This window comes from Pseudochaenichthys georgianus, chromosome 9 (genome assembly GCF_902827115.2).
Source record: "Pseudochaenichthys georgianus chromosome 9, fPseGeo1.2, whole genome shotgun sequence".
Classification (NCBI taxonomy): domain Eukaryota; kingdom Metazoa; phylum Chordata; class Actinopteri; order Perciformes; family Channichthyidae; genus Pseudochaenichthys; species Pseudochaenichthys georgianus.
The window spans coordinates 15033866-15052745 of NC_047511.1; the positions used below are offsets into that span (position 1 = coordinate 15033866).

General features: G+C 39.5%; 1 protein-coding gene across 6 annotated transcripts in view; it reads left to right on the forward strand.

The window, feature by feature from the left end:
* Window positions 1–18218, forward strand: part of ksr2 (kinase suppressor of ras 2) — a 189674-nt gene extending 171456 nt beyond the window's left edge. For 5 of the 6 annotated variants that reach the window (XM_034092085.2, XM_034092086.2, XM_034092088.2 and 2 more), the window contains 3 exons: window positions 953–1087; window positions 6553–6682; window positions 8689–11962. In XM_034092085.2, coding sequence (XP_033947976.1) covers window positions 953–1087; window positions 6553–6682; window positions 8689–8835 — 412 coding nt within the window. In that variant the 3' untranslated portion in view covers window positions 8836–11962. Of the gene's footprint in view, window positions 1–952; window positions 1088–6552; window positions 6683–8688; window positions 11963–17209 lie in introns of those variants that run through there. The other variant, XM_034092087.2, reaches the window with a different exon arrangement.
* Window positions 18219–18880: the final 662 nt, after the last annotated feature.

Here is an 18880-nt window from a genome sequence, read left to right on the forward strand (position 1 = left end):
ATATTTGTTTAAGCACCGGATTGGCAAAACAGGAGAGTGTGTGCACCAGTCTGCCTTGATCTATGAATTCATGTCTGTGACTCTCACAGTATCTGCTGCCCACAGCTGTTTTATAGAAGGAACACCTCGTTCACTTCATGAAATCTCTGCAGCACCAGGAGGCAGCGGGAGGGTTAACTCAGCCTCTGAGAAGACGAGCGCGCCGCCTTCACTGTGTTTACCTTCAGAAATAATCATTAGTAAGGCTAAAGACTAAAGAGCGACTGCAGGCTGATGTGTTTTAACCACACACACATATACACACACACACGCGATTTAAACGCAGACTTTTGTTCCTCCATGTTTCGTTGTTATTGTTTCACTGAGCAACTGTAATCAGATTACTCGTTTTTCAAATGTAACGCGAGCTGAATACAGTTACTTGATTTTTGTATTCTGATTACGTAACGCCGTTACATGTATTCCGTTACAACCCAACCTTGCAAATAACATACCTGACTTCGTCTGACATTTTACATTGTCGACAAGCAGGTTACAGCACCTACAAAAAAATGTAGTTTTTGGAAGTTGAGCTTCTAAACCTTACAATTAATTGTCAAGTGAAGAAAATACTGTAGGTGTGAGGGTAAGGTGACGGGAGATCTAGAATAACGCACACTTTATTGTTGTACATAGATATTTGAATAGTGTTCCTTGAAATGTGTCTGACCTACAGAACAGAGCTGTTATTGTAACAATATGCCAGCGATGCAGCTGAAAAGTCCAAAGTGTTCATACTTTTCTTGAACAATATTTGAAGGCAACATCATCTCCTTATCTTATTATGTCTATCTGCAAAGACAATGTAGTATAATGAAAAAGCGAAAACAAACATCTTTACTGTGGCTTGGCAGAATGGTAAATAAGATCAACAAACCCTGACATGTTCTCTCTATGTTTCCTCGTCCTGCAGCCGAAGAGAAGACAAACTGAGGATCCCCAACGGCTGGCTGTGTCACCTGCCCCCAGAAATAATCGAGCAGCTCTCCCCAGAGACAGAGGAGGACAAACTTCCCTTCTCCAAACAGTCGGATGTCTTTGCCTTTGGGTATGTGTCGTCTCAGCTGAAGCCCTCCTGTGTGTTTTCTTTACAGACAATATGCCAAAGCCTGATGTTGGTCGATCTTCGCCCACTGTTGACAGAGAGGGTAAACAAAACCCACATATTCATGCGAAATAAATTCTTTCTTACTTTTCTACAGAGCAGCACCGAAAAACTCCACATCACATGACGAAAAGGCGACTCTCATTAACACGTTTCCAGATCTCATTATAGATTTTCACTGCTTACTGCTTTATTTAATGAGAGCAGGATTAGACGTTTTAAAACTTAATTGCTTGAAATGTATCTGATTTTGACATTTACACCTCCATCCAATATGACAGATGTTGGGGAGGATCATATATCCTCAGGAACAGTGAAGACCCCCGACTTACCGCATCTCCTTTATGAATGAACCTTTAGTTACAGTGGTGATGGGGATTCAAATTGTCAACTGGCAACTGGAAGAGAGCAAGATATTGGAGAAACAGTTTGAAGTAGATACAGAGCTCTCTGACTTGTGATTGGTTCCCCCATGTTGGTGCAAGAGAAGGTTGGAAGCTTAGTTTTTTTTAAAGAGTTGTCTTTTTGAATTTTAAACTGTTGGATAATTACAGGAAAAAGGGAAATTGTGTGACATCATTTAATGTATTAGGCAGAGGAGTGACTCCATCAGATTTGCAAAGGAAGCTGGTTTTCGATTATATATATAATATGTTCTAAACCTCATTGTTACGTCCCGGCTCGTGGAAAGTAACATAGAACCAGTTGGAAATTGGTCAATTAGAAGGTGTTTATTGAGGGAGCTCAATACAATTGGCCACAAGCAGCCACAATCAAAACAAAAGGCCACAAAGGCACCGGTTTAAATAAACAACAAAGGGAACTAAGGAAGACTCTTTAATTTAGAGTTTTAACAAGTTAGTACACAAACAAAAGAAAACCTCACTTCTAGGGGTGTAACGGTATCCGTATTCGTCCCGTACCGTCACGGTTCGGACGTCACGGTTCGGCACATGCAGTCACACGACGAATACGCCTTTTTTTTACGAGTGGGAAAAAAGTAATTCAGGGCAGTATCCACTACACTATATATAATCCAGGGAGCGGTATTGCGCCTAAAATCTGTTTGCCAGCCGCCCTTATACAACAAATGAAGAACAAGAAGAAACACAACAACAAAACGAACAAAATACAAGAAGAAGAAAAGTTAGTATGGTGAGTTCAGATAACACACAGGAGCTAGAACCCACCTGCTTCTTTTAAATCAGCTGTGTGGGAACATTTCGGGTTCCCTGTGGACTACAATAACGATGGAGTGCGAGTGGTGGATCCGACGAGGACGGTGTGTCGGCGTTGTTCTACAGCGGTGCGGTATGCTAATGGAACACACGCCAAACATGCTAAATCATATCAGAAGGCATCACCCAGATTTGCCAATCACCGGAGCCAGGCAAAAGACAACAGCTGTTCAACAGCTGATCCCCGCTGTTTTTAAGAAGCCAATAGACATGAGAGCCGAGAGACCAAAAATAAATAACGGAAGCTTTTCAACGACTTTGCGCTCTTGAAACACTTTCTTATTATTTATGATGTCATATTTTCAAGACATTCTTTTTAGTTTTACAGCTTGATGAAACCTTTTTGTTTGACATCAGCCATTATAGATAATTATGGCCATCTGAGTGTACTGTGTATGGTTTGTTTTTAACTGTTTAATACAGTTAATTATTATTAAAGAGTTCTTTATTTTTAAACTGAAACTTGCACTACTGTTCAAACATAAATAACAACAAACCTGGAATTATGCATTTGGGACTTTTTTTTGCTTTTTCTTGTTGTACCGAACCGTGACCTCCAAACCGAGGTACAAACTGAACCTTGACTTCTGTGAACCGTTACACCCCTACTCACTTCTAAAGTGGGAAAAAGAATTGGGCTAACAAAAATAGGCTGTTATAAAACACAGCCTGGGGACAAGTTAACAACAGTTAACCACAAAGGCACCGGTTTAAATAAACAACAAAGGGAACAGTTAACTTGTACTAAAGAGAACAGTTAACTTGTACTAAAGATAAACAGATTTACAAGTATAAGCACAAATATGCAAATAACTAAGTGAACCACTGTTAACGGAGCTATCACAAAATGTACAGAGGGAGTAACGAGAGACGTCTGCCACAGATTCAGACCTCTGGCTTTTAGAAGCTTTTACATGTTGGCTTCACAACATTAGTTGTGTGTGGTAGTTTGTTTACTAGCTGTACGTCTCAGCTGCACAGGAGGTTATGGGGTTTGATCAAGCAGCAAGCTCTGGGGAACAGCCGGGACGCCAATACGGACGTGCCACACACTGCAGTTCATACATGGGCCGCTAGGGACTGGCTGCAGAAAGGAGCAATTTCCATAGACCCCTATGTTAAAATGCCCAACTTTACAGCAGAAAAAAACATGTTTCTACCCATGGATGCAATAAATATTATTATCGATATAGTTAGATTCCACCTTCATGATTATGAATCTGTGAGTGAATTGTTTTCTAACACAACCTTTTAATTTATATTAGGTCTTAACGTTTTTTGCATAAATTAAGGCGTGGTCACTTTGATGGACACGTACATGCCTCACTGTCAGCTAACAGCAACTTGTCCACTCTGCTAAGCTACAACCATAGAGGCTACAACGTTAGTTAGTCATAGTACTGTACTTGACCCTTTAGCTTTAGCCGTGTTCGTGGTGATTGTGCCTTTTAGGGAATATTGTTACAAATACCAGACAATTCAAATGTCGTGCTGTGCGCTTGAATGTACTAACAGAACTTCCAAGAAGTCTAAAATGATAATATTATACATGTTAACCCCGTTCGCAGGTGTTTGTGTGCTTGGTAGCTTAGCTTGTTACTTATTAGCCAGCTAAGGACGTAACCCTTTATGCATACATATACATTTTAGTTTATGATTCAGCCTTGGGTAAGACTTTTATAGTCTATGGCTATGACGCCCATAATGCTAAACGGGAGCAAATGTTAATAGGGGACCCGATTATCCCAGTGGTGGCCAACGGAGCCGCAGGGGGCTAGCTCCAGCCGGCGTCCCTGAGCTAGCCCACTGCGGCTCCGTTAGGTCCGGGCGGTGCTGTCCGTCTTTTCTCAACGTGTGAATGACAAGCATTAAGAATAACAAAATATAGCTAATTCTCTTGCAGATTGTCTCATTTGATTATGAATGTAACGTTTATATAGGTGAACTGCACTGTTAGCAGTAACTTGGTATGCATGTATTTCATGTTAGCTTAGCTTCTTAGCCTGAGCTAGCTCTGTTTACTTCTAGTTCGGAGGCAGCAGGTCCCGCCTCGGCTCCGCCTCTTTGCCCTTATTTGGAGCAGGCGGGATTAGACTCTGACGTCACAGTCGAGCCGTTAATGGCCGACTCCGGCAACTCTGCAGAATTCTATGGGTGACCTCACGGACACTACGTCCATTTATACAGTCTATGGGTATGATGAGTGTCAGGCAATTTGATGAGTGTCAGGCAACAACAAGCGGTTTCTGGGAATTGAAAAGTAGAATTCAACCTCGATCAATATAGCATATAAGGAAAAGAACATTACAATCTCCATTCATATAAAGTAAAGTAAACATAAAAATAAAGTAAACATATATTGTGACTGCAAAGAAAGACAAGCTAAGGAATTGTACATATATTAAAATGAATGTATAGAAGGGTGGCTTGTTTGTGGGTTTTTACATATTTCTCTTTTTTTGCTGAAGTACTTGGTAATCGTTTGGGGTGATGAAAATAATGATTCAACAATATCTTATCATTCGCCAATAGCATCTACCAATGCTGTCATCTTAATTTATTATGTGTTACAGTAGTATAAAGCAGAAGAACAGCCGTACACATTGTTTAAAACGAAGCATATTATGGTTTGTTTTGAATATAACAAATAATGTTATAATATTTTGTAAACGGGAAGTATCTTTCGGTGAAGTTTGCAAACCACTTGCATTGTATGATTTTGGTGACTAGGCGGAATGTATTATTCCATTACCAGTGAATTGTAGTTGTTAATGGCAAAATAAATTGAACCAAACCACAGTTTTAGAATATATACAGTATATGATATTGTTGGGTAAGGACAGTTGGGTTCATTTTAACTGAAATCATCACACCTACTAGATTGCTTCTCTTGAGTGTCCCTCTGGTTTCTCAAACCAAAGCGTCCTGCCTCTCCTCCTCTAAAGTCCAATTTTAAATGTATCCTGAGTTAATTAAAAATACCCAGGGCGCCTGTTCCTCCTCCAATCCCATTACTGATTAATTTGAGGGGGTGGACCCTGCTTTGTTGGCTCCTAGCACTATTGCATTTTCAGATGGTCACCCATATGGAGGTTTTGTTGCTTTATCATCCTGAAGGGAAGAAGAGTGCAGTGCTGGTGCACAATGTCCAGCTGCTCTCATATCTCTTGTGTTTCCTAGAGGTGACCCCCATGGCTGTTTTACATATTAATCGAAAACTTTCTCCTCCTGGCAAAGAGCTATTTTTACGCTACTCAAACTAGACGTGCAAGAGCATAATGAAAACAACCGCTTATTCACATGCTTACATGCTAATGTAAGCGTAATGAGCTGTTTTTAGAAATGTACTGTTGCTTTAAATTCTAGATTTAAAGGGCACCTATCATGCAAAATGCACTTTTTGATGTATTTTATACGTAAGTATGTTTCCCCGGTGTGTCAGGGAACTCTCAAAGTGTCAGAAAACAAAACCCTCTCTCTTTTCCTCCTTACCCAAATCTCTAAAAACAGGGGCACAACCGAGCTGATCCAAGTTCCCATCAGCAAAAACACGTGGGTTTGCTATCCTGGCTCCAAAATGGTGGAATGAGCTCCCCATTGAAATCAGGACAGCAGAAAGCTTACACACCTTCCGGCGCAGACTGAAAACTCATCTCTTTCGACTCCACTTCGAGCGATAGAACTATAAACAAAGCACTTATATACTAATAAAGGACTGGCTTATCTAAAGCCAGTTGAGTAGCACTTGAAATGTTTTGGCTCTATGAAACCTGATACTTATATGATTCTGTTTTCTTCAAGTTTGTATCTTCTTGGTCGAATGCACTTATTGTAAGTCGCTTCGGATAAAAGCATCAGCTAAATGCAATGTAATGCCTAAAATTAGCATAATAGGAGACCCTTAAGTTATAGACTAAATTCATCCACGGAATTCTAATGTTTGCTATAAAACTGCGCAGAGCATCATCAACTGTTGTCAGTGAATCTGAAAGCTGATTAAAACATTGAGTTTGATGGCTTACAGAAGTCGCACCTGGAATCTTGCCTGGTGGCATTAGCACTGGGCGGAATGTGAACCCTCCGAAGCTGTGTTTTAGGAAATATGGTGTTGTTCCTCCGCACCAGACAGTACAAAGCGCTGACCATCTCTTTGTTCCTCTTTCATCACAGCACCATCTGGTACGAGTTACACGCACGTGAGTGGCCTTACAAGAGTCAGCCAGCAGAGGTGATCATCTGGCAGATTGGCAGCGGGATGAAGCCAAACCTCGCCCAAACTGGCATGGGGAAGGAGATATCAGTAAGGGCTCTCTTTCTTTTTCATTTGTCACAATTTGTTAATTATCCCATTTGTTAAACTTAAGTGCATTCCTGCTTTTTCTCTCAGCCCATTACATCCTAGATCAGAAGTGCTCCAACACAATGTTGATTATTACTCGGAAATTAACTTCTCGTGATAAAGACAATGTGCAATCTCGGGCTAGTTTTGTTTCAAGAACAAAAAAACGTTTTAGAAGTGAAATCTCTGCAAAAAAAAAGATTTAGAAGATTACAGATATGCTTTGTTTTGACACTTTGGTTAGGCTCTTATACCACAGTTGTTTAAGTGCTGACTATGTTGCTGAGTCATCCAAACTAAACATGTATTACTTTGACCTCATACAGTATCTTTGTCTCATATTTCAAATTGCACAACTTTACATTGTGAAACCTTCTGTTTAAGAAATATACAATCAAATCAATATTTGAGAAAATATTGTCTCTAGAGATAGTTTGAGAACGTAACTATCACTGTCTTTGCTACGTAAAATAAGCTTTGCAACCTGCTGTGAAATTACAGTTCCTGCCTAGAACCAGGGTTGGGAGGGTTACTTTGTAAATGTAATCAGTTACTGATTACTGAATACATGGCTCTGAAAGTAATCAGAATACAGTTACAGTTACGTGTCTTAAAAAAGTAACATATTCAGATTACTTTTAGATTACTTTTGGATTACTTTATTTTTACATCACAGATGGTATGTGTTGGTGAACAGGAGACACAAAAAGCAAAAGGAAACTGAACGTGTTTTTACTGTTTTAATGGCGTATCAAGAGCACAACTGAAACATCACATCTGAAACGATGCAACAACATAATACACTTTTTGGGGATGCAGCTTGGGATGTGAGGAGTGAGGGACACGGCTTAGAACGGGCGTGTCGCCTTCTGTCCTGCCATTTCATTTGCTCTTCCACATTAGTCTGGCCCCACTCCATATGAATGATATGAAGTCCGTTATCCCGACTTATTTATTTATTTTCAAGATAGTTACCGGTGCGCCAAGGAAGAAGTGAAGTGGAGCACACAGGAGACAACCATTTCATTGCAGACTGTTATGTTTATTGGGGAAATTACAGTGCATACATTATTTGAGATATATTTCGAACTCGAACTTCATTTTAAGGACATTTCGGCCAGGGGTGTAGAGCTATATTTGTTTAAGCACCGGATTGGCAAAACAGGAGAGTGTGCACCAGGAGGCAGCGGGAGGGTTAACTGAGAAGAGGAGCGTGCAGTGCCTTTCACGCACCGCCTTCACTGTGTTTATCTTCAGAATCATTAGAAAGGCTAACGAGCGACCGCAGGCTGATGTGTTTTAACCACACACACCTCTACACACACTACACACACACACACGATTTAAACGCAGACTTGTGTTCCTCCATGTTTCGTTGTTATAGGTTCACTGAGCGGACCCGCAATTTTTTTCAAACGCTCCCTTTTTTGGTCCATCTGAGGCGGTAATAGGTTTTGTGCGCTGTGATGATTCGGCTCTACCTTTAGTAATGCATATTAAATGTTGTGAGGAAATCTTTCAACCAATAATTCCAATAAGTAATCCAAAATGTATTCACTTCAGGTTTACGAAAGTAACTGTAATCAGATTACTCGTTTTTCAAATGTAACGCGAGGTGAATACAGTTAGTTGATTTTTGTATTCTGACTATGTAACGCCGTTACATGTATTCCGTTACAACCCAACCCTGCCTAGAACACAGTACTACTCAAATTGTGTTTTCTCGGTATTCAACACGTAACAGCAGCCGTCATCACTTCCGGTGATGCCACAGCAGCCTATACAATTCGAGGTTATATATCTGGTGGAAATTCACACAATGCACAAATGTTTACAGTGTATGGCTAGGGAAGTGTCGGATTGAGACACAGCACAAGTACATCAAGGAAAATCAAGACTTTTATTTGCACGTATTCCTTCATTAATCAGCACATCTAAAAGCTTGTTTTCCCTTGTATCTTTCACAGGACATTCTGCTTCTGTGCTGGGCGTACAAGCAGGATGAGCGGCCCAGCTTCTCCAAGCTGGTAGATTTACTGGAAAAGTTGCCAAAACGGAATCGTCGCCTTTCCCACCCAGGGCACTTCTGGAAGTCAGCTGAGTATGTCAAATGAGTTAGGGACACAAAACAACAAACAATCAGCAACTATTTAAAAAAAATATGCCACCATTACTCTTCATAAATAACCCATCTCCTTAAAGAATGCACTGAATCCAAAAGCCAGCCCAGTGATGAAAACTGCCCGTGCTGTGTGTACTTTCATGGAATGTTGGCATGTGTGTGTACAGAGACTGTCAGGCTTCTCAAAGCAGTCGGGACTCATATTTCCTTTGGTTTGATTTGAACCATACTAGATATTTTTTCCTTTATCTTTTTTGTCTTTTACTATTGACTTGATCCCTTCATTATATTTGATTTGATTTTGTGGATGTATCTTGCTTGTAACTTTTGACTGATCACATCATCCTGGACTTTAAAAAAATATATGTTTGAGATCAAATGTAGATTTATTTTCCAATGTCTTCTTGTGTTCTGCTTTGAATGAATGTAACTGTTGTACATCACACATTGTATATATTCATAGCATTGTCTTGCCATTCCTTATGTCTGTCAACTGTGTAGATCATTTTGTCACTGTTACCTCATGGTCTCTCATGTGTGGATGTCTGAATAAGCTACATGTTTGTCTCAAAAGCTTTATTTAACTTTCAAAAATGGTCCTCTTATTTACACCGTACCATTTGAATGTGAAGAGGCCAGCATCCCTGTTTGTGTAGGGATGTGTTGGCACCGTTCTTTGATGGGAGAATGTTCTCTCTTGAATATTGCCTGTGAACATAAGTGAGACGTTTGAACAATAAGAGTCTTTGGGGGGGAAAGCCAGTCAGACCGGGACTTCCTCACTTGACGCTGTTCTGAGAAATCGCTGACACTTGAAATGTATCTCATCAACTAATTACCCTTTAGATATGCTATCACTGAGCCCCCTAAACCCCCATCACCCATTTATAAATGCATATTATTTTTACATTAACTGAAATGTTTTCTGATTAGTGTATGAAACGGTTTATTATAATAGTTTGGAAACGTTAAGACGACCTATTGCTGGGTCTGAGGACCAGAATCATTTAGATCTTCACAGGAAAATGATGTGACTGTTAGACGGGTAAAGGGAGCACACAACCTTTGAAAGGAAACACAAAAACTCAGAGAAGAAGTCCTCCTTTGTTTGGCACATGGTCAAATTAGTTTGGAGCTGCTCAAAAGCAGTGTTGTAGTCAGGTTGAATTTACATTCATTCAGCCTCAACTAGAATTATTTTTCCAAAGATTATTAAACTTATATTCCTTTAACTTTGCTTTGACGCATTTCTTCAAATACCTATAAGGCACACATTGAAGGTAAAAGTTAATGTTTATTTTATATAGTACGCTAGAAGTTAGTTATTAATAAATCAGGAATTTTCATACTAAGTTACTCAGTTCAAGTGAAAGACATGTCCACTGAAATCAATTCATGTTCAGTTTATTTAATAAAACAAAGGTCTAGTACATGCATATAGTGTAAAGGTACTCTTGAACAAACACACACACACATTTACACACACTCTTACATGTTCTTCTATCATGAGGACCGTCATTGACATAATGCCTAACCCTAACCCTACACTTACCTTAGCCATCACAACTAAATGCCTACCACAGCCCTTACCCTAATCTTACCTTAACCTAAGCCTCAGTCCGACCAAAGTCTTAACCCTCAAACAGGTCTTTAGAAGAAGTGAGGACCGGAAAAAAAATTCCTCACTTTTCAAACGGTCCTCTCTTTGTAGCAAGAACAAACACACACACACAAATATACAAATAAAGAAAGTAAAGACAAATATGATTTTTAGTTGGAACACACCTTGAAAACGACTTGCAAGTCTTTACTCTATATATTAATACGTATATCATAAGTTATTTTTAACTTACAGGTATCAGTAATCTTTTAGCAAACAAAATCGTTTTTATTAATGCTTCGTCTTGACTACAACACTGCCGAGAAAAGTGACTCTGGAGGACAAATTAATCACAAACTTGCCTTTTTGTTTTTTTAAATCTTAATTTGTTTCATTTAAACAAAGCAAATTATTGAGTTATTGGATTATAAAGTTACAGTAAAAACAAAGTAACTTCAATCTGGCTGAACTTTCCCTACAACATACTGTATCACAAAAGACATATCACAATGCTGAAGACCACCCCAGGCCATTTTTCTACTTTCTACTATATATCATTATATATTTTAAATGTGTGTTATAAAGATATAACAAGTCTGAGTCATATCATCATGAATTGGAAGCTTTGGCGTCATTTGAGCTGTATACTGCTTTTGATTCTCTCTAGCCCCGTGGAATAGATAGAGACAATCCAATCATGTTTAATAGCCATTTTCAATTCATTATATACACATCTGCCAGTGTTGGAAAATGCATACAAACAATCTGCTGCTGTTTTTGGAGTCTGTCTATTTTGGAATTGCTGGGATTCAAATATTGTAAGTGGATCATTTATATTTGTACTGTTTACAACTTTCAAGTGCATGAGTTGGACTATCAAAGATTGATTATTGTTATGAAAAAAAAATCCTTCTACACTATATATATATAAAAGTTATGTGAGCATTTTTCTGATGAACTGTTGTCCATTGAGTAGTTGGATCTCAATACCTAATGAAGTTTTACGTCAGGCTTTAACAAACTTTTCAACAGCTTTGTTTGACAGAATGGTTGTTTCAGAATATTTATAGATTATATAATTGATTAGACTAGCATTTAAATAAGATAAAAGGAGTTGCGGCCTGTGCACATGCTAGAGTTGAAAACAACCTGACTGGACAACAATCAAAGATCTAACATTAGTGCCAAGTGTACATAACCGATTGTAGACTATGTTTTATCGTCACTTGCAGTAATATCAATATCCTTGTGAATTGTTTTGACTTCTTTCTTTTGAATGTACGAATTGTGTTGTGTTTTTTTGTTGTTTCTGTTATCAGTTCATTTAAACTTATTTTCCATCATTTTCCTTCTACTTGCATAAGCATTGATGCTGTGTTGTTTCTTTTCCTTGATTCCGTCCTTGTATTGTAGATGATAGCTCCAAACAGCTTGTATTTAATGATGCCTTATGGTCCATGGCTTAGTGATGGTTAGATTTTGACCACAAGCTCTTTTATTTGCACTCATCCTTTACAAAGTGTATGACAATAAAAATATGTTTTCATTTTGAATGTTTTCTGTTTCTTTTATGTCATGTTTTATCTTAGTCAACCCTTATCCATATTTGACTTTGGTTGACATTTTTACCACATCTTTAAAAGGCAAACGTAATGTTGAGTCAGTGTTTACCACCTAATTAATGTTTGACGCATGAGGCGATCTCGATCTCATCCTAAAAAGTGCAACTTATGATGTTGTTTTCCTCCAGTTATAAATATTTAGAGTGACCCACCATACATAATCTGTTTTACTATAAAACACCCCCTCAACTGGAAGGCCTGAAAAATGGCTGTTAAAGGCTACAGAACCATGTAGTCAGACATTAAAAAGCAATTGAGCCAATAAGCACCACAGGACGACAAACATCGGTGCCTCACGCCTGGACTAATAACATTGTCAAGCTGTGACGCCATTAAAACCCAAAATCAGTGTCAAAATGACATGCTGTTGGAATCAGGCGGATGAAAAGGTCTCTTGTAATTGACTTGGGGAAATGGGCATTGAATAGAAAATGAAATTGTGTGGTATTTACTGAACTCCTGAGGTGCTGGGGAGACAGATTGTGTTTAGGCAGACATTTTGTTTCCCCTATGCTAAGCTAAGCTAACTAGCAACTACAACCTTATAGTTTCAAAATAGAAATAAGAGTGAAATCAATATTCCAATGAAACTAAATATCCTGAAATGTTAAATCCTTCTCGCAGCAAACTCCACTCCTCTTGTTTCTGATCACTCTTATAGAAATGCTGCCTCCACTTCTGCAGTAAACATATGCCACAGCGACATCCACTCTGCAGTTCTCTTTGATGCTAGAAAAGACAGATTTACCTTTTCTAAGCCAAGAAATATCTAGAGCTGTCTGCACAAGGTGAAAACCCAGCATGCGCTGTGGTGAAATAGTTCAAACTGTTTTCTTTCCACTAAAACCTTGGGATGACATTAACCACTCCTCAATGAGTTCTGGGTGATCAAACTGTTATGTTACTGTCGAGGTTAGAGTTGCCTATATTGGAAGTTAACTGGTGTATTTATCTCGACTCATCCTTTGAGAGTTTCTGTTTCCATGACATCCATGAACTGAGTTTAGCTGGATTCATTTAGAAGAGCTTCAACCTGCAGGCATTTGGCATTCAAATCCTATGAAAGCTGGAGTAAAGAGCAAATACAATTAGTCTAAAACTATATTATCCCTTTAATTAATGCACAGCATAAATGTATTTACCTCTGCTGGGACTGTCTGCACCGAAGAAACTCATGCCTCAAACACAATCCTTTCCACTGTGGCTTCTTCAAGGGCTCGCTAATTGTTCCTTTTCTTTTAGAAAATAAATAATATAGAATGCAATTATAGGGCAATAAAGGGAAATAATGTATTCATCAGGACCAAACCAACAACATTTTGTAATAATGTAATTTTTTTCATTGGATTATTTGGTAAAGAGGGAAGCTTTTTGGACTTTGGAGCTGCAGTACGTGAGAGAGTATTGATGAATTCAAATCAAAGTGGAGCTATTCAAAGTTAACTCTGAGACCCCATTTACAGCAGGCATTTACATAGGAACTGTATCCGGAGATGTTATTTGGATGAATAAATGGTATCTTTATGCAAATTGAAAATGTGTGCGGTATTCATAGCAATAAGAATGGCATCGGTTTAGCAATAACATATTACGATATCAGCTAGGTGCCCTGTTAATCCTTCAAAAAAAGTTTGTCTTCTACAGTATGTATACAAATTAAGAGTAAGCACAATAGAATTTCCTTAAACCCCTCTCCCAGCCGCTGAGTGTCCGGCTAGTTTTGCTTTTCAGAGGAATGAAAATAACTTGATTCGGCGCTGTTTCAGGTAGCTTGAGCTGCAGTAAGCATCAAGCGAGTCTTACTTAGCAATAAGAGATGTTGTGCTAGTAGCTGTAGCACAATATAAGTTAGTCTGTGAGTTTGCAGACCTCCCATATAAAGGGAAGAAATGCCATGGACATTATTAATTAGCTTTTTGCAAGGAAAGATCTGATAGCTACTGCTACTTTTCGCCTTTGCTCTTCTCCCTTAATAGATTGATCCAGTCTGTGTGTGTGTGTGTGTGTGTGTGTGTGTGTGTGTGTGTGTGTGTGTGTGTGTGTGTGTGTGTGTGTGTGTGTGTGTGTGTGTGTGTGTGTGTGTGTGTGTGTGTGTGTGTGTGTGTGTGTGTGTGTGTGTGTGTGTGTGTGTTACTATGGTCCAAAGTGTGAGACCTGTGAGTCACTGGTAGGAGGTAGAAAGTGGGGGCATGGAGCGGGGAAATGGAAGGATAAGTAAATAGATGGACAGATGAGAGCTTTACCTGTCTGCACAGCCAGTCCTCCAACTTCTTTTTCTTCTCTACCTTTACTCCACCTCTGAAATCCAGACTCGCCCACTGAAGTGTAAAAAACCCACATCACCCAATCTCAGGGAGGCTGAAGCTTATTAGAGCATGAATGTTTGGTTTCTGTCAAGTGTTAAACCTGATAGGGTTCAGTGCATTTCTTGTTACGGTACATATTGGCTCCGGAACAAAAAATAAAAACAGGCTTAACTTACATTTAGTAATGTAATTATTTGAGTCATGAAATAATAATCAATTCAAAATGAGAGTAGCTCCCTGATATATGCCAAGCTTTCAAAGGATTTAGTGGCTCTAAAACTGAAGTTCACTAGAAAGCAAGTCGGTCTCTCCCCTGTCTCTGTATGTGGTATTTATGATTTGTCTATTCACGTTTTGCCTTATATGTTTTTGGGGGAAGTTTGCATTTCTTTTTGACCCTTCATGTTTTTGCATTGACTTTGCACGTGGTTGTGCCATGTCTGAAAATCTAGCATCTCTAAGAAACACAAGCATCTGAATGTGTGTTTGCCACAGAGCTTTATGTCGAGGGAGTGCACCACTCTATAAGCATACTAGATATGAGTGGTGATGTTGCTGCAGGAATGTTGTTGCAGTACGCTTCTGTGTTTAAACAAATCACAAATGTGCTCCAGTATTGCTGGAAACCTCGTAATATAGAGGTAGGCAAAACCAGACACCAAAACAATCTAATCATAGCACTATATCAGGAAATAACTTGTAGTTTGCATCACACATTGAAGACATAACAATCTCTGGGGAGTTCCTCCTTCCTCTAGGACTTTGAATAGATTAATAAGGCTAATTAGATCAGGGTTACCTTCACAAACATGATGAACACATGCTGCATATGTCTTTGAAAATAGACAATTTAGAGTGGCAGATTAGCTATGCCACGTAGCTTCTAAGGACTGTGGGGTTCTCTTTATTCATTTGAAGACACCCACATGGCTTGTAATGCTGGAGATGTGTTTCATTAGACCAGGGGTTTGGAAGTCAGACAGCGAAAGAGAGAACAAGTGATAAGATAGAGGCATACCATAAGCCCTACAAAGTGTGCCATGTCCTAAAGGTTCAGCTTTACTGAGCCCAAAGCCGTGCCACTAAGGAAACGCCTGGTAATCCTTGAAGCTAAGGAACTGGCAACACCTGTATATACATCGCAGTGAATCCCACGCAGCTGTTGGCCTGATTCAGTGAGCAAATAAATGTGACACTAATGTCAGAGATATTCTTACTCTATGATTAGGTGCACATTTTATACTGACTGATAATTGCAACTAGTGAGGCAGCCCGTCTGACATATAAGAGGAAATAAGTTCTGGTGGTCAAACTGGCGATTTTCACATCATGCTCAAGAGTCTGAGAGTGGTTGACTGTCTGACAACCACTTGGCAAACCCACACTGGTTTGAACTGTACATCCCAAAAATAAATCTTACATAATGCAAGAGGATGGAGGATGTGACCCTGTCTCCCCCTCCAGCAGGCCCTATGCTGGCCCATCTGGCAGATAATGCGCAGCAACAGTACCACTCAGACTCTGAGCTGGAGGCCCATTGTGGTTTCCCTGGATGCAGAGAATAAGGTCTGCACAGTATGTGACCACAGACTCTGTGGACATTTTAAAGCGAGTCCAGATCATGATTATTTTTAGTTAATGCAAGAAATGAAGGTCATTTTTCTTCTTTTTCATTGAGTTCTGTGGTGATGGGTAAATATCACAAGTGAGTAAGTGCTGCAGGGCTCAATGTTTGGATAAGGCTTTATTCCGACAAAAGGCATATATATTACATTTTTTAATTACGAAACAACTTTATTGGTTTTAATTTATTTAGATTTGTTAGGGACGCCATCAGATGTTATCAGATTATTTTTGCAATGTTGCAAAATTGTGGACACTTCCATTAGGGCAAACGCGCTGCAGCTTCAGAAACAATGCAAATAAAGAAACGTCTTCACGAACTGTCACTAGAAATGTACCTAAACATTTGCATTGGTTCATTTTGACAATGTGAACACGTGATTATTTTCCGATGTTATTGCACATCCGCTGTTAACTACCTGTCAACCTTGTCATTTCAAATATACTGACAGAACACTTTCAATTACTCGGCTATATAAACCCAAAACGTTGACAAGCGTTGCGTTCCAAGCTGTTTGCATCGATTTTCAGTGTCTCTGTTTCTGTTGTGTTGCATTTTTTATTCTCAGCGTTTTGTTTAAGTTGGGGAATGTTTTCGAAATATCGCAGTTGTGTTGTCAAGTTAGTGATGATGTTTCTTCATTTGCATGTGTTTTGGCCCATTTATGTTTTTATATTTGCATCATCTCTAAAGCGGCATGCGTGTTTTGCCTATTGGAAGTGTTTTGGGCCGTTGTAGTGCGTTTGCACCTGTCGGCCACCGTAGTGTTCTATCCTCTTATACCAGTAAGAAATAGTAAAGAAATATCATGTGTATCGTTTTATGAAGATAACATTTTGAAGATTTGCATTTTGTATTTAGATATTGATTTCAGCACCTTTAAAGACTTCCATGTGGTTTGCAACATGATTTTTGGAATTCATCATTAAGCTTCAGAACATTTTTCACTTACAGTGCAATAAATATGTATGCATTCCTTTCTAGACTATAGTTTTTCTCTTCAATGCTCTTCTCTCTTTCTTGGATTGGCAAAATGAAAAGAACACCTAAACTAGAATTTGGGGATTTGAAGTTTCCTTTCCTGTGCTCTGCATTGTCACTGTCTGTCTGAACATAGCCTGTTAATCGTGTGGTTTCCTGCAGGGCTGTGTGCTAACGATGGCTTCCAATTTAATGTTGTTTCTGTTTTCCTTCCCTCCCCCTTCCTGCTCCAGGCTGTAACGGAGGCATCGATGGGACTGTGTCTTTGCGTGAAGCTCGTCCTCAGCTCTGCTCACATCTGCTCCACCGCCCGCCTGCCCAACCACCCACCCTCTCTTGCCCCACCTTGCTTCCACAACCCCCACCTTTCCTGCTCTTCCTTTTTGCTCCAGCTCTTACACATACATGTACATCTAATGCCTGATTGGACCCTTTAGCGGTCAGTATTGGCCCACTTTGCCAGAGTGGGTGACAAACGCGCCGCAGACTTTCAAACAGAGAGGCCTTTCTCCGCTCTATGCCTGAAGCCCTTCCCCAAAACGACACCCTTGTCTTTCTGTTGAGGAATTTCAACAACCATACCATTCATGCCATGCTGCAAGTCATCTTAAGCTGCAATGTGTTTTTTAATACCATAACTGTGTAACATATCATTCTCCGCTTTTTTAGGGAGCCCCCGAGAGACATTTTCACAACAGCTACAATACTGTTAAGAACAACATCTGGAGTATGCAAATTATGCAACAGTGTCAATTTTCGGAGTCAGTTATTTTGGTTACTATCTTTTTAAGACCTTATTTATTGATTATTTAAACTAATGTCTTGGGTTCTTCCACACTGCATTTAGAAAATTGATATGATAGTCCAATATTTTTCTGGGTGTTATTGGCCCAAAATATATGAAACTTTCTTTCAACCCTGAAAGTAAACATTCTATCTTTGGGTGAGCATATCTGCTCCTCTGGCAATTCACTATCTACTTATACTGGCATTAATGGTATTGCATAATAAACTTAGTGGATTATATCTGGTTATATTGTGGAACTGCCATGTTTGAGGTGCCAAGCTGGGCATATACCTAATGGTGGAATTAAAACACTGCAGATCACTGATTGGCCAGAGAGAATCTACGTTAGGTCGACGTTGGATATCCTACACGAAGAGACAATTCTTGAATTCTTTTGAAATACATTTTTGGCAACACTTTATATTAAGGTACACAAATTCACCATCAACTAGGTGTTAATTAACATGCATATTATCAGTATATTGGCTCTTTATTAGTCATTATAAAACACTTATTAATGCCCTATTCTACATGACCATATTCTACAAGTAATAGGCCATTCGTTGAGAGTTTTTCCTCAATAACCCTCTAACGGCCCGTCCACACAGCGGCGTGCGTTGAAGCTTCCAACGCTTCTGCCCATTCACTTTGAATGGGGTGACGTCACTTTTAGCCGAACTGCATTTTGGGAAGCGACGTGGAGCGTTGCTGGCGTTGCTGGCATTGCTGGCTTCAAAAGTTGAACAATGTTCAACTTTTGGCGCCTCGGCAGAAGCGTCAGCCAATGAAATCCTGTTTATGCAAATCTGCCAGTACAAGCTCTTGCCAATCAAACCGCGTGTATGCTGGGAGAGACTACACAGGTCTTTTCCTCATATTCCAAAAAATAGAGGGAAAATTCATTATAGCGGTAGTGAATCTCCCGGTGCTGTATGATCAGTCTCTGTTCATCTTCCGGGATACAAACCGGAGGAGCGAGGCATGGAGGGAGGTGGCAGAGACAGTGGGTGAAACTGGTAGGTTTTCGCCTGTTTGGGGATTTTATATCCAGTTTACTTCGTTTTAACATTGCTATTGCTTTATATGTCGGGGGCGGGAGATTCATGTGATTGGTTGT